The sequence below is a fragment of the Pithys albifrons genome, chromosome 6 (genome assembly GCF_047495875.1).
Source record: "Pithys albifrons albifrons isolate INPA30051 chromosome 6, PitAlb_v1, whole genome shotgun sequence".
NCBI lineage: Eukaryota > Metazoa > Chordata > Aves > Passeriformes > Thamnophilidae > Pithys > Pithys albifrons.
The window spans coordinates 33,791,925-33,808,014 of record NC_092463.1 but is presented as its reverse complement, the minus strand read 5'-3'; the positions used below and the strand labels follow the sequence as shown (position 1 = coordinate 33,808,014).

Here is a 16,090-nt window from a genome sequence, read left to right as displayed (position 1 = left end):
TGTTCTACAAATTATATTTAACTCATTGTTAGTCCTATCTAATTTAAAGATTTTTGATGGAATACTTAAATTGAAGCTTTGGCACTTTGGTTTAGTTTCGATCATGCAGAGCAAGTTATCTAGCTCCTAGTGATCCATAACCCACTGATGGGGTACTGCTTCCCCAGCCTGGAACACCACCTCCATCTTGTGTGAAGAGGGTGGGGACCAGGAGGTACCCATCTTCATCCCACTGAGAATTCCCCTGCTTGAAATGGAGGTGGGGAGAGTGGGGAAGTACTGTCTCATGGAGTGCCCAGGATACAGACAAATCCCTCTGTTTGCTTGCCTGGACCTTTTCACATCCCTGTTAGGTGTGATCTAATGCACAGTAGTGTGTGTTCCTTGGAACAGCATTCTCACAGCTGGAAACACCCTGGGATGTCAGCTTGCTTAGCCATAGCTAGAAGAAGCAAGTTACTCCTTCAGGAAGACAGAGAAACTCCTGATTACAGAGGGAGGGCTTAAAGATGCTGCTGGTGGAGGGTACAGAGATGAGCCTGGGTCAGGTAAACCCACTGGCCCATGCAGGAAGGTTAGAAAAGCCAGTCAGGAAGAGGAACATGCTCATGTAACTGTGGGAACAGCATACAGAGAGGCTCTGTGAGTCAGAGGACAAGCTACAAACTTCTGGAAAACAGCCCTGGACCAACTCGTCCTACCTGAGCCCAGCTCAGAGCTGCTTCTGCAGTGCAGAGGAGTCAAAGTGGGGAAACGCTGGTGATGTTCACTACTCTCACTGAGGTCTACATATTGTGCTGTCAAGGGGAAGGATCACTGTTTTAGGGTCCTGGGGAAGGTCTGCATGTTATGTGCTGTACCCTGTGTGTGCTCCATGAAGATTTAAACCATCCTGTGACACAAACCTGGAGCTTTAGGGCAGGGTATGCTGGAGCTACTAGATTTGGACTGGTCCTTGGAGCTTATTGCAACTGGATGTATCATCCTTTCTGCCTTGGAGAGAGGGAGATGGAAAAATGAAGGAATAAACAGTGCTGTAGCCATTTACATCACAGGATTCATAAATTTAGTGGATTATGGACCCGTACAGCCACCAGGCCCCCTTCTGGTCATACCGCCGTGGCAGTGTATGATGCCAAGCATGCCCCGCTTATGAGAAGTGAGTCCTCTGTGCTCTTTTATATGGAGCTTGATGGATGCTTTGTGAATGCCAGTCCTGGGGGGCACACAGGGGATGGCCTGTGCTTTCTCACCCAACTGGTTTAACAAAATGCCTGGAGTTGGGCATTGTGTCTGCAGATCTGCAGTGTCTGTGTCTCAGGAGGGACAGAAGTGACTTCACTCCCTTCAGTGCTGTGGTGGTAGTCCATTTTAACCAGTCCACTGCTGGTCCAGTGGTGTGCTGGGCCATCTAAGCACTGCCTTTATTTTTCAGATGCAGTATGTAATTAATCAGCAGATTCACTGCCACATCACTGCGTTCAAGAGTGAGTAAATGAAGCTAGATTGCCCTATACAAGAACATTGACTTTCAACATTAAATTAGACATATGATAAGAAGAACATAAATCAGACTCTTTCTGTTGGCAACAGAGAAGCAGTTTTCCTCAGGAAAGATTACTGTAGAAGATTTCTTGCATTTTCTGGAAAAAGAAGTGTAGGCTGCTGCCAAAGAGATGATACCAGAATTTACATTTTGTGTATAGGTATGGCATTTCAGGTTTATGAGTGAAGGGGCCACAGTGGCAACAAATGTCTCTCACCTACTGCACTGACAAACATGTTTCCTGAAGTGAGAACCAAATACTGTTGCCTGTGTCACCAGACTCAGAGGTAATAAAGACCAGCTGGCCATGGGAAAAGCCACCCTTGCTTTTTCCTTCCCCTGTCTGCAGCAAATAGTTTGGGCTACTTGCAGGTGGTGGGCCCCCTGCTCCTTATCATGGCTATTGGGGTCCCCTTGCCCCCAGGTTGCCTTCTGCCCCCACAGCAGGGCTGCCTTCACCAGCTCCTTGGAGTGGGGAAAGCTCAGCTGTGCGTGATCTTTAATGTCATACATGTACAGGCTCTCCTTGTTACTCTGGGGCTCAGTTAACAGGTACAAGCAGTGAAGGTGAATATTAAGAGCTGCTTAGAGGATTGATTTGTCATTAAGATGAATCTATTGTAATTAAGCCTAACAGAGATGCTTGTGCTAATGCTGTGTTATTAATTGCCTGAATGCAATCCTTTTTTTTTTAAGCAAGTGAAGTTTCTTTACCTTTCTTTTTTTTTGATCTTACAGTCTTGTATTATTTCTCCTTCTCCCTCTAGAATATATGTTGGTGTGTCTTTTCTTCTTTCAGTGTCTGTTTTCTCTCAAGACCAATTTTTTTTCTGTTGTGTTTAATTGTTTTTCTCCTGATTTATTGTTCCAAGCCCATGCTAGGCAGTCTGTTTATTTATAATTTGGATTATTTTAAAATGGATACAGAGCTCTGGGTCAGTGTTTAAAAATTAACTAATAAAATACACAAATGAGGCCCAATGGTCAACATAAGATTACACATCCTCTAGGATTCGCATGCTACTCCAGATAAACCACTGGGGAATACAGGCCCCAGGCCCGAAAGCACACAAAATACACTGATCTGTACTGAAGTGGGCTGGTATAGAACATATTATGTATGGGAACCCTTCAGTGATAGCACTAGGCCACTCTTCTTAGGACTGAACCAGCAGGGGTTAGTAGGGCCCTCAGGAGGAGTGATGGGCCCCTCAGTTCAGAAAGGATATTGAGGTGCTGGAGCGGGTCCAGAGAAGAGCAACAAGGCTGGTGAAGGGACTGGAGCATAAGTCTTATGGGGAGAGGCTGAGGTAGCTGGGGTTGTTTAGCCTGGAGAAGAGGAGGCTCAGAGGTGAACTCATCACTGTCTATAACTACCTGAAGGGAAGTTATAGCCAGGTGGGGGTTGGTCTCTTCTCCCAGGCACTCAGCAATAGGACAAAGGGGCACAGGCTTAAGCTCTGTCAGGGGAAATTTAAGTTGGATATCAGGAAAAAATTCTTTACAGAGAGAGTAATCAGGCATTGGAATGGGCTGCCCAGAGAGGTGGTGGATTCACCATCCCTGAAGATTTTTAAACGCAGATCGGACGTGGCATTGAGTGCCAGGATCTAGTAAATGGACTGGAGCTGGACCAAGGGTTGGACCTGATGATCTCAGAGGTCTTTTTCAACCCAATCGATTCTATGATTCTATGGTGATGGTGTGATATGGCAGAGAAATGCTGGGCTCTGCCCAGTCCAGGTGCCCACCTCCCAAGAACAGATCCTCTCACTTCTAGGCATTCTGGGAGAATGCAGCTCAAAGAATAATAACATAATCCACATAACACAGGTCAGAAGACCAGAGGGTCTTATAATTCTGCTGAACCTTCCTCCTACCATGGAGGCTGCCGATTCCGCTGGAAAGGAAAACCCATGAAAGGCAGGCAGTGTGTGCTATTCTGCACAGAGACCAAACCCATGCATCGCTGCCCCGCCTGTTTTGGCACTACCCCCACATGGTACCCTGATGGTTATATCCCTCTCTTCACACATCATTGCAAAACTTCTCCAGTAAACAAACAAATGGTTTGAGCCACTGTGTGTATTTGGAGAGGCAACTGTGGCCTGTGGAGGGGGACAGGCAGCAGCCCTGGATAGGACAGCGCGCTGTGCAAACAGCCCTGCTGGCAGGCAGGAGTCTGCAGGGGTGGCCGTGCCCCAGCCTGGCTCAGCCGCGCATGGGATGGCAGGCGAAGGGATCAAGCCGGCACATCACCCAAACAGGAGCCGTCACAGCGCTCAGCTGGCAGCCACAGAAACCACCACCACACACACCCAGCAAACGTGGCTTCCCACGGCTGGTGCCATCAACGCTCTGAGGTCCATTGTCCCTGCACGAAGTGTGCAGCGGGCTGGGGAGTGTCTTGAGGCAGAGGGGAAGAAGTAGTGCCTGTGTTTGTGCCCAGAGCTGCCTCACTGGCAAGGCCAAAGAGAAAAGCACACAGACTGTGCGCTTTGCCACGCTGGCTTGACAACTGGGCATATTTAGTTGGTTTGCATGAAGGTAAGAATCAGTGGCACAGTGTTTTAGCTGTGGCCCCAGTGAAAACAAGATCAGGCTCTTTAGTGTGGTGTTAACAGCTATGTTAAAATCCTCACACTTTCCAACAAAAGAAAGGCCCTCAGAGAAACCCAAACAAACACACAAGCAACACTAGAAGTTGGCTTGAGTTACAAACACAGGAAATTAAATACAAAACCATGCTACAATAGCAATGAGGATCTGACTTAAAACAAGCCAGACAAGAGCATGCACTGTTCAGATTGCTGTATCTTTCCCTATCCCCACTCCCAGAGGGATCTCTCTATAAATACACACATGCACGTAAGTAGTGTGTGTTTGTATACACACATACATGCATGCACAATCCCCACTACCTTGAGTAAACCAGTAGATTTAAAGGAATACAGTAGCTTTCCTCTGGACTGAGCTGACCCAGTATACATGTATATGATGGGGCTTTATCTGGTACTGCAAATATTGTGTGCTACAGGGAGAATTTTTTTCTTTTTTTAATGCATTCCCAAACACAGATTCTTGCAAAGATACAGTGAAAGTGAGAGCAAAGACAAGAAGGCAGGAGTTCCTTAAACCAGTTTTATTGCTGAAGAAAACATCATATTTAACCTTCAGCTTCAACTGAATTAGCAGAAAACAGATTTATTCCAACAGAAATCCACACCAAAGGTTATGCCAGTACAGCAGGATTACCTGGAAAAAGTACTCTCCTGAGGGTCAAAGCTTTAGAAGGCTTTAAACTGGTCTTCCTGTGTGCCCTTTGGTACTATGGTGCCATCAGGTGCAATTCCATGCCCTGAGCAGAAGTCTGTTCCCACCTCCAGTTGCAGCTGCATGGCACTGGAGGCTGGTGGAACAGGGAGGGTGGCCTCAGGTTAACATGTCTTGACTTGTCCCTTTCTGTAAGTAAAGCCCTTTCCCTTTGCTTCAAATCCCTATCTCGTGGCCTCAGTCCTAGGGTATGTGCCTATTTTTCTGCTTTTATCTTCAAAACACTCACAAATGTATTTCAAATGAGAACTCTATTATGTTTTCCTTTCCTTTATTACACTTTGCTACAGTTTGTCAATACCAGCTACTGGTGTTATTTGAGGCCACATTTGAAAAAAAAACAACAGGTCCTTTCCGAGCCCTGCACATTTATCTGAAGTTCTGCATAAGGTCACATGTCTCCTCCAGCAGAAGGTCTTACAAAGTTAAACAAAGTCCCTTCGCTTGCTCTGTCTGAGTAAATACAGACCATATTGGAGTAAATAAACAGCCAGGCAGTGTCCCAGACAATGGGCCTTGGCGATGAATTAATAAACTCTGCCTCTCGCATTAGTAGAGTGTGACTGGAACTGGCAGGAGGCCCTGGCGGGACTCCAGAAACGATTATTACTAGACAGAGCCAAAGGAGACTTGGCACGGCGCGGAGCCCACAGCTGGAGATTAGGTAACAGAGTCCGCCCGCTCGCCGAGCTGCCAGGGCGTTGGTTACCCTGCCTGAGGAGAGGGTCAGGGCTCTGTTTTTGTAGCTCAGATTCATGTATGTTGTCTATCTCAAAAACTCAATGCTGCTCCAATCTGTAATCCATAGATTTACTCTACAGGATCAAATTGCTGTCCCAAACACAGGGAGTTGATGAAAATGTCTTTTTGGTGAAACCACAGAGGATGAGCCTGTACCATCTCTGTCCTCTGCAGTGCCCAGAGACTCTGGTATGCATGGATGAAAGAGGTCTTAGGGATACTGCACAGGGGACAGCCGGGGCACAGCAGGGCAGTGGTCTTTGGGGTGAGGAAGCAAGAATTGCTTCTGTAAAGAGAAGCTTTATCTGAGCTTGTCTTCTGAGCTGTGGGTTGAATCCAGGGACAGGAGGTCTGTTGAGGATGAGAAGTCCTCCTAATGGCTTGCATTGGGGGTCTGCTGAAACCCATGGGGAGCCACTGCTAAGCCAGCCTCTTCCCAAGCTAGACACATTGATGAAGGAGGTATAAATAGGACAGCACCAGAGACAAATGGTATGTTACCCTCCTAGTTCCCACATCCAAAGAAATGGTGTCTGTGTTGCTTCATGAACTGCGGTGTTTCAGTCTCTGAGCTCTCTCCCAAACCAGAAGCGTGGCCTTGGAGCTTGGAAGCCCATCAGCCATGCTGGATGTGCGCTGCAGCAACCTCGGATAGCAGGTTTACCAGCTGGGCTGCCTCCAGTGTGGATACCCTGCTGCCACAGCTGCCCTGCTTCCAAGACCTGAACTACTTTCTGGACATGGTGTTATACTGGTTTATTTAGACCTGCTTCTTGGATTTCTGATATGGGTCTGCTCATTGCCATGCACAGACATGTCTGTGTTTGCAACTCATATCCTCACAATCAGCTATAAACCTGTTAGTAACATGTCAGGTGGGCTTGGCACTTGTGTGCTAGAGTATAGGTGGAGAGGGAAGTGATACCTGCTCCTGCTGTGAAGCATTTTGAGAAACATGAATGCAAAACTTGAGTTTTTTCAGTGTCTGCTGATAAAGAGAGGTTGTATGCTAAACCCCTCTCTTCTCATTCATACATGAACTCCACCCCTGAGGACCCCAAAACCATTTTGTTGATCCTAATTTCAGGAAGCCATGTCTTTTACATCTCAAGGACTGCAACTCCGAAAATGAAAGAGGAGAAGTCAGGCCTTCTTAGTGCCAGTAGCATGGATGAAACTACCTGGATCACGTCAAAAACACACTTTGCCAAATATAAAATGGTGAGAAAGGTTACCAAAATGAAGATAATGAATTCTTTTATTTCACATATGTGCTATAGTAAATGGCATTTTCTTATCCCCATTTACTGCTGAATCCCCAACCTGTTCTGGACTGAATGCCCCTAGAGAAGAACAATAATAGTCTCCAGCTCTGAATACTGCCTTTTGTCATCAGGTTTGAAAGCCTTCACAAAGGAGAGGAATCTCATTTTCTGTGTTTTTCCACAGGGAGAAAAGGGGTCATGCAGGCATAGCTGGAGGACTGCTCCGCTCAGTGCCAGCCTGCTGTCGTGGCACCTTCCCAGGACACGACCATGCCCTTGCCAGCCACCCTGCTCCAGAGGCTGAAATGCGCTTGTACGGACTTGTCCTATGAACATGCAGCAGACCGAAAATGCTCCTGGTGTGAGTGAGTACCTGATGGTTGAATCAAACGGAGGAATCTTCCAGTGAATGCTGACCATGGCTAAGGTAAAACTGACTCCACAGCCCTTTACTGACTCCCCAAGCTCCTCCTTCTTCAGCAAGCAAGTGGGTTTTCTTTCTTTCATAACAAAATTTGAAGTAAAGAATTACTTTCCATTACCCAAAGTGCAGATCTTGTCCTTCTCCTTAAATCACCTTCAGCTTGATGAGCGTGGGCACTCCTTGCTGGTGCCTCTAAACATCGCCTGGAGAGAAAACCTCTGCGGAAAGTGAAATTCAGAAGAGCTAATAAAACATTTTCTGAAGGGTTTGAATCTCTCATTCCAAAGAAAACAAAAAGGTCGGCTGACCTTTCAACCTGACCCTTTTCTTTTTTTTTCTAAGGCATTAAGAAAAACATTCTGCAAACAATGAGTGCTCGTGGTAATTGTCCCTCCCCTGTGCCCCAGTTCTTGCCAAAAGCAACATTTCAATGCCTATGGGGGGTGGGGGTTGAAAGCAAATGAGTGAGCAAGCAAATGCTGGCTTTCACACATCAGTGGCTGGCTACGCCCTGACCACATCCAAGGAGGTTCAAGGTGAGGGAGTCAAGCTCTCAGGCAGTTCCTGGAGTTTTACAGTTGCAGTATCTGAAATATTGCAGTTCAAGTATGGGAATCTGTGTTGGAAGCATACAAGTCCAGTCAAAGGGTAAGAAAAAGGGTCACACAGCAGTAAAATGAAGTATAATTTAGATCAACATCTCTTCTATTGACTGTTGAATTCCACCTTTGTGTCACATGCCACATCCACGCATCCCTCAGCCCGTCACGGGCCTTCTAGTGTTAGGGAGTGGCCTGGTGTGAAAAACATTTCATGTTAGAAAAAAAAAGTGTGTGTTTCATATGAGAAAAACCTCGTAACATTATGTCCATTGTTTCCCAGCACTAGGACCTGCAGTGGATCCTGCTGTGACATGTTTCCAGCTGTAAAAGGAATCAAAAGATTTAGGGTTGAGTTCCCTCCTGATTCTGGAACATGTTCCACTGTGCAATCTTTTGTAATATCTCTCTGCAATAAAAGCACTAATGCTCTCCAAGAGGCCTCCCCCTTTCACTTTCCTCGTAAGAGGTGATGACAAGCTCCCAGCCCAATTGTCTGCACACATCCTTAACTGCATGAGCCAGAGATTGAGCTACCTTTCTTGGTTCTGACACTAACCTGTACACTGGTCCCGGGCAAATCATTTAATCTTTATTCCACTCAGGCATAATTTCCATAGAAATCCCTTCTTGCTAATACTGGAGCAGAAGCATTAGCACTGCTGGGAGATGGCTGTAGGCAGGGGGACTTTTAGCTGCCTTTGGGACTCTGCTGCCAGAAAAGAAGGCCTGCCTATGCCAGGGCTCATCTTGCTAACTCTGAGGCAACTGAATCTGTTTTGTAAAAGCACACTGGTACTGTCAAGGTCCTGCCTTTGAATGTGTTTCTCCAGCTGTAAAATGTGGACAGGAACACTGAGCCAGCTCTGTAAAGGTCTGCTGAGATTTAAGCTATGTTGGCATTCTCCTCCTCAGTGTTAGTAGAACTGGCAAACACGAGGAGAGAGCAGGATAGTTTCTACTTTTCTTTGAATCATACTGTAAAACTTCGCAGCCCTGAGAACAGACCTTGTAATTCCCAACAAGCACACAAGTGGGTTTAGGTGCTCGTGTGGGAGGAAAGAAGAAGTTCAGGGCAGGGAGGGGGGTTAAGTAAACAGTGCATCCAGAATCTTTTTACTTCTCTTCTTCAGTAGGAGTTTGTACAGCAAAGTACAATTTTGTGGCTCTTCTTCAAGACCATTAACTCAATATAAAAATATCAGCATTGTTTTTATTATCTGAAAAAAAAAAGAGCTCAGAGCTGAGTTTTTGTGAGCAATGCTCGGTTCATTAAACAATGACTCAGACTAGGTTTTGTGGTGGAGGATTCAGCTTTTCCTTAGTGGTAGGCTCAAGATGTTCTGTGTTCACGATTATCTACCTTTCATCTCTCTCACGTTGCAAAATTCATTTTTACCTTGATCCCACACAAACTTTTTAGGTTCTTGCCTTTGTTATTGTAAATTATTTACTTTAGAAATGCTGAATCATGACACTGAGGTTACAGAAAATTGCACTTGTATTTAGAGTCAGAACTGTTCCCACGTCTTCTGAAGATTCATGAACTATTATTTTTCTGTGTCCTTACATTTTATGGTTCAAAAAAGTTCGAGTGACACTTGGCTTGGCCCTCTTCAGAGAGGTCCAAACGTGTACCTTTTACTCTGGAGATATTTAATTCTAACAAATGATGCCTCTCCAGTGCTATGTGGGAGGAACTGTGCCTGGACATCGGAGAGCTGCATGGGCAGGGACAGTCCTGCCTTCCCTCAGACCTCCCAGACTGTGTCTGCCCACACTGCTGCCCGATGGCCTCCTCCAAGCCTGGGTGGCAGAGCACTGGTGGGTCCTGGGCTGCAGCTGTGTGGGCTCCCTCTGTTTGTGAACAGCATGGCACCTAAACAGAGGCAGGCTGCAGTTCAGAGAAGTACTCCAGAGTTTGTGTGAACACCTGAAACTTACATTAACTCATTGGGCTTGCAAAAATTGGCCTAGAAATCTCCTGGAAAAAAAGGTGTTCATCATTCCTAGTTCTTATTTGAACAGAAACACAAGGTGGCTACAGTGAATGTGAGTGCTGGGACAGGGTGACCTGCATGGTGGTGTGTGCTGCACAGCAGTGAGTGGCTACCAGCAGGTAAGAACCACTCTGAGCCCAGTATCTCTTCCTTTTTCATTTTTAATAGGTTTTCATGAGTGCAAAGATGAGATGTAGCAGGGTGAGTACAAGACTGCATAATTTGCCATTTTATTTTCAAACTTTTTTTAAAGCCATAATTTACACTTTATTGTGTTACATATCCTTACAGGTGTGCGTTTTACCACCCTGCACACTGTCTATAGCATTACTGCAACATCAGTGCTACTTTGAGAGTAAACTGTGGGGATACAACCAGTGGGGTGGTGCCAGCAGATGGATTTCTGCTCTGAACAGCAGACAGGCTTGGACTGTCACGCACAGCTCCTGCCCTGTCTCTCTGAGCCAGGCAGTAGCCCACTGCCTCTGCCAGCGGCCACCATCTCTGCTCCACTGAGCATCGGCCAGCATGCACAGAGCCAGACAGGGGCCACCTCGTTCGTTATTTAATGAGTAAACAAACCATTGCTCCAGTGTTCCCCAGGATCACTCAGCCTGAGCCGGGAAGCCAGCCTGGCAGAAAAGGGGCTCTTGTTCTGGCCCCCCTCTGCAGCAGCGGGTGAGGGGCTTCTCCCTCGAAGTGGAGCAGGGTTGCCACACAAGCAAGCCCACTGTGTACACAGCACGCAGGACCACTCGTGCCAATTACTTTTTCCAGAGGCCAACTCAACCTGCATCAGTTAATCCATGTTTTCTGTGCATTAGACCTCAAGCTCTTTTATATTCCCACTGATAGTTGAATTCTCCATTTTAATGGCTCTCATCTTCTGTACATGTCAGCAGTTCTCTGTAATTGTGGATTATTTAAGCCTCAGCACATCTTTAAGGCAGGTTTAATACCCTCCATTTACAGAAGGGCTGGGTGAGGCCAGGCAGCCGTCAGAGGGTACGTGCCAAACTGCATCATGGCCAAGGATAAAGCCCCATTTTCCTCTGTTTGTTTGTGCAATGGGATGTTGTTCTCTTTAATCCAGGCAACTCTGTCAAAGGACGGAGTTTCCCATCAGGATGGCATGATGGTTTCTGTCCAAGTGAGAGCCCAAGCCAAAGTCCAAAGGAGCACCAAGTGCTGCTGGCTTCTCCAATGTAAAAGTAACTATTTTACCTGTGAGTTACCCTGCATTTTAGAACACTTCACATCCTCTGTGACCTCACGCCCTCATGGATGGTCTCTCAGGAGGTGCTAGCCTGCTTAGAGGCACACCTACAGTGCAGCCACTATTTCAGCTCAGGCTGTATGGAGAGGTGTTGGAGTGCAGAGCTGTGGGGAGCTATAGGAAAGCAGAAAAATCACCAGTCTTCTTGCCTCCCAGGCTTTATCAGGATGCCATGAAAGCATTTGATGTTTGCTCCTGCTCCATACGTGAGTCTTTGCCAACCTGTCAAGGAGTCCCAGGGGTGCTGCCACTGCCCACTCGAAGGCAGCGCTGCAGGCAGGCAGACCTCCCCTGCCCCGCTGCCCGCACTCCGGAGTGGCAGCACAGGGAGCAGCGTGTGCCGGAGGATTGGAAACAATGCGGGACTGGGGGAGAGTGCACAACTCACTCACAAAGCAGGAACCTTTGGGTCATGTGTGAGCACCAGAAACCTGCCAGAAATGGGACAAATGCAGGAGTGCAATTAGCGACCCGTATTCCTGGCTGTTTCCAGGGACCGTTCATTCCCCCTTCCCAGCTGTGCTGGGGTGGAGGTAAATTTGCAGTGCAGCGGGAGCACTAACAAGTTAATGTTTAACATTATTATTACCTCATCTTCCAGAGGCTCCTTCTAAACATAACAATTGACGACAGGCTCCTGATAGTTCGAAGAAGACCGACCTCAGCCCGAAGACTATGATGAATATGATTTCCCTTCCCCCTCTGTTTTGATTTTCTGCTCTGTTACTCCAGAGCATTGGCTGGCCATGACCTCTGGCTGCTTTTTCTGTAATTACCAGCTCCTGCCAGATTTACTGTGGAAGTTAATGTCTGTTCCAGCCAAGTCAGCCCCACTGTTGTATTGTACTAGACAGTAACCCCTTCAGTACAGGCACAGTTCTGATGAAGCAAAACAGAGTCAGGAAAGGGCCATCTTGAGGCCCTGGGGAAAGTTTCTTGTGCCTGACAAGGGTGCTGCGTTAGCACTAGTGCTTTCATTGCACAGAGGTGGGCCACGAAATCTTTCTTGGGGCCTTTCAATCCTACAGAGCATGTGGGGTGGTTGGTGAAGAAAGAGCAAGAAAGCAACTCACACTAGAATCTTATTCTGACAAACTCTCAGGATTTGCCCTCAGTCCACTATGCTCCTTGGGGCCTTTTCTTCAGAGCCTCTGCATGGCCTGCTGGGGCTTGCTTTAATAAATTAACATTCTGGACTTTTAAAATTGGAAGGATTTTTTTCAGATGTTGTTTATGCAAACAATTTTTTACATGCTCAGATAAAGCTTGCTGCAAAAAGAGCAAGATTCAGGCTCAGATGACTGTCCAGTAGATGCACGTGCCTTAGCTTTGGTCTAGCCATCAGGAACACCTTGTCTTGCACTGCCACGTTCTCCCTGCCTGATCAGAGCGGTTCCTGGGCTGCACTTATTGTAACAGTGTGGAAGTGCAAGAGCAATTTAAAGATCTGTGGAAGATGAAACATACTTGAAACATAGTCAAGGGTAAATGCAGTTAAAATAAAGGCCAGATTCCGATACAAATTATATTTAGCCATGTCTGGAATAATTCCATCTAAGCCATTGGAGCTGTGGGGTGCAAATCCTGTGCCGTGAGGTCATGGGGAAATTAGATGAGTAGCCTTTGTACAGTGTGCACTACATAAGCAGAAGTGGCCACCATATAGCAGTGAGCAACATCAGAGACTTCTGCTTTAGACACAGATGGGAGATAATCATGAGGAATCAAAGAGATCACGCAAGTACCATTCTGTTAATGTGACCCGTTACTATGGATGGGAAGACACTAAGAATAGACCAAGTAGGCTTGAATAACACATTTGTAACAAATTCTGCTCTAGGGCTCCCATATTTCTGTTCAAGATTTTGCAGACAGATGCACAGCATGTGTGTGCCCTGCACGGTTACTGTTTGCATTTTACACTGATACTTAGATATTTCAGTCAGTACACATGCAGTAGATCTGTGTGTTGGACTTATTGGGGTGACTCCTGGGCACTAGTCTGAGACTTGGAGATGTGCTGCAGTACAGCAAGGAGCTTTTGACCTGATGGGCCAACCAAATATTCAGAAAAACATGAGAAATCTATAAAGCTTAAAAAAAGGGAAAATATAAAAAAAATCCAACTCGATATATTCATCTGTAGAAAAAGGGAACATATCTGAAAACACAGATGTACGGGTAGCCCTGTTCTTCCCCACAATTTGAATCTGTGGCACATGGCAGATAGTCCACTCTTGAGGAAAAAACAGCAGTCTCTTCTTCACCAACATCATCAGAGCCAGCTTTTGGGTTTGTGGATCTACAAGTGGGACTAGGCACTGGAGCTGCTTGGAAAGAGAGGCTCTGTGCTTATTCCCACTGTGGAAACTGGGACTGCAGCCATGCCAGGACAGTGGGGCTGGAAGGAGTTTGATATGTGGGAACTCACACAACCCTGCTTTCGGATAAAAGACCACCAGTGATTATGGACATACCTCAGGTATGAAGTGCCACTGGCTTTCTGCAACCGAATTTGACAGGAGTTCACTTGCACTGCTGTCCCCATGAGTGGGTCAGTGTGGGCCCTGAGGTCCCCTGGGCTGCATCCCTTTATGCAGTGATGGAGAACAGGAAGGGAAGGTCTCATTCCTGGTGATGCTGGCAGCGGATCACAAAATACAAACGAGTAAATACAGAGAGTATCCCCATCAGAAAGAAGGGGAGATGAAAGTCATCTGCAGCACCCTGGGTGCCATTTCTGAACCAGAATCAAGAGGAGGCTCACCCATCAGCCCCTTTAAGGCTCAGGCTGGTTGAGGACAGTGAAGAGGACTCTACATGGGCCTCTCAGTGATGAGGCAGACCTCTCAAATCTTTTCTAGCCTGTGAAACAACCCAGTGGCCTGTCACGCGATGAGGGGATGTGTTTGGCAGGCTGGCCCTGCGAGATGAGGGTCTGTGGCAGGAGGCCATGGTGGCCTGGCTGCCTGCCAGCCTGTGAGGTTCTCCTCCTCCAGCAACCTGCCAATCTGCCGCCCCTGGACGTGCTGTTGGAGAGCGGGAGAGCAGCCTGGACGTGTGCTGTGCTCAGGCGTGAGGTATTTATTATCCCAGCAGTGAGAAGGCATAAGGTGGGAGTCAGATCTGTGAGGAATGCTTGGCTCTGCCCTTGGCATGGGGGATGCCTGAGTTGAGGACAGGAGGGTGCTGCAGGAGCCGTGGATAGTACTGCAGATGGAGGTATCTGTCTTTGCAAGCTGCACCAGCATGCCGCAGGTGCCTGTTGCAAGTTGGCTAAAATAATCCATGTCTGTATGGAGGTGGGAGAATTGCCCTGTCCCTGCACATATTGTTATGACATCTCAGCCTAGTTCCCAGGAGATGTCCCCACAGCTCCTGCCCTTGTCCTCCAGGCTGACAAGATCTGTAGCACTGCCTGCAATATGGTGCACAGAGTATGCTGGATACATTCAGGCATGTTTGCCTGCCCTTTGGATGCCACCACAGGTTTTTGCGAGCAACCTAGGCTGCCACTGTGGAAGGCTGTGAAAATGTGAAGAGAAGCTGATCAGTGTCCCAGGGTGCATTGGGAATGGGGTCATGCTCCCCCATCACCTCTCCATGGATGCAGAAGCCTTTCATAGATGCGTTATTGCATGAATTGAGTTGTTTTAAGGCACACATGTGAAGCACTACACACAGTGTCAGGCACTGCCATGGCAGGGCTGACTGACTACTGGTCTGGTCCAGTTAACCATGGCCATGGCTTGTACACACACTGTAGAGCAGAAGAAAGATCTTGGTCCTGTGTTAGGGCAGTGATGCTGCACTGGACTTTGCAGGCAGGCAGCACCTTGGGGTGCTGTTCACCTTGTAAGGGCACAGGACCATTGCATCAATCCTTCATCCCTTCTCCCTTTGGTACAAGTACGTTGCTGGACATGTGGGAATCTTCCAGGTATTTTCATGTGAGGAGTCACACAGGATAGATAAACGTGTTACAGGCCACTTTCAACATCTTCAGTTCACTGATGCAGAGTTTAAAAGAGTCTCCAACAGCTGCAGCCTGGCATCCTCTTGGGTCCTCAAATAATTTCAAACCTTCAGCTTCACAATAGTGAGAGAGCTGAACTGGCAAAACCCAAGAGTTAGACTTTCTTGATTTCATATCACTCACTCTCTGGTTTTAAAACTATCTTTTCAAACCATATTGAAATGTGAAATATATTGTCAGCATCTTAAGTGTCTTCAGGTGCACATGGACATGAGAGGAAGCCCTTGTACGAGGGCAGAAGTGAGAGGTAGCCCTGTCAGTTCTCTTTATGATGTTGGCTGTGACTTTCGGCTGAATTTGTTGAGTTTGATTGCAGTTTTCTTTTAATATTGGGGTGGGTACATGTTGTGTTTGAGAAACTATTTTAATAGTTACAGCCTAGAAGAAGAGCTTTTTAGTGTCTGTAAATCCAATGGTAAAGATGTGCAATTTGTCAGTTTGGAAAATTGAAGGATTACACCTACACTGCTGTGTTGATATATACAAATACTGATACCAGACTGTTTATATTGGCAATTACACATGCTGCAAAGCCTGTGTAGTGAAACCGTCCCTGTCATAAACTAGCTCAGCTATCTAGTCACCAAGCTGTGGGTTTTTTTCTTTCAGGGATGGAGGCTGACACCAAGACCAGCAACAGAACAAAAGCTTGGTCAGAAAGGGAAGAGGGTTTGCAGCATATGAAGTGAATTTTGATTCATTCCTGAGCTCAGATGTTTCTTTGGGAAATATATTCTCTTCAGGTCTCTCGCTGTGACTCTATAAACAGAGGCAGCAATGGGCATTTGGAGGCACTAAAAGTGATTTAAATGATCCAGCCTGGGACTTTTGCCAAGCAGCACCTCCTTCTGTTTGCTGCGGGGGCTTTTC

At 46.8% G+C, this 16,090-nt stretch overlaps 1 protein-coding gene across 1 annotated transcript in view; it reads left to right on the top strand.

Moving 5' to 3' along the window:
• Nucleotides 1-16,090, top strand: part of BMF (Bcl2 modifying factor) — a 77,469-nt gene that overhangs the window by 37,428 nt on the left and 23,951 nt on the right. Inside the window, exon 5 of the mRNA XM_071558082.1 lies at nucleotides 7,070-7,312. Coding sequence (XP_071414183.1) covers nucleotides 7,070-7,217 — 148 coding nt within the window. The 3' untranslated portion in view covers nucleotides 7,218-7,312. The remainder of the gene's footprint in view (nucleotides 1-7,069; nucleotides 7,313-16,090) is intronic.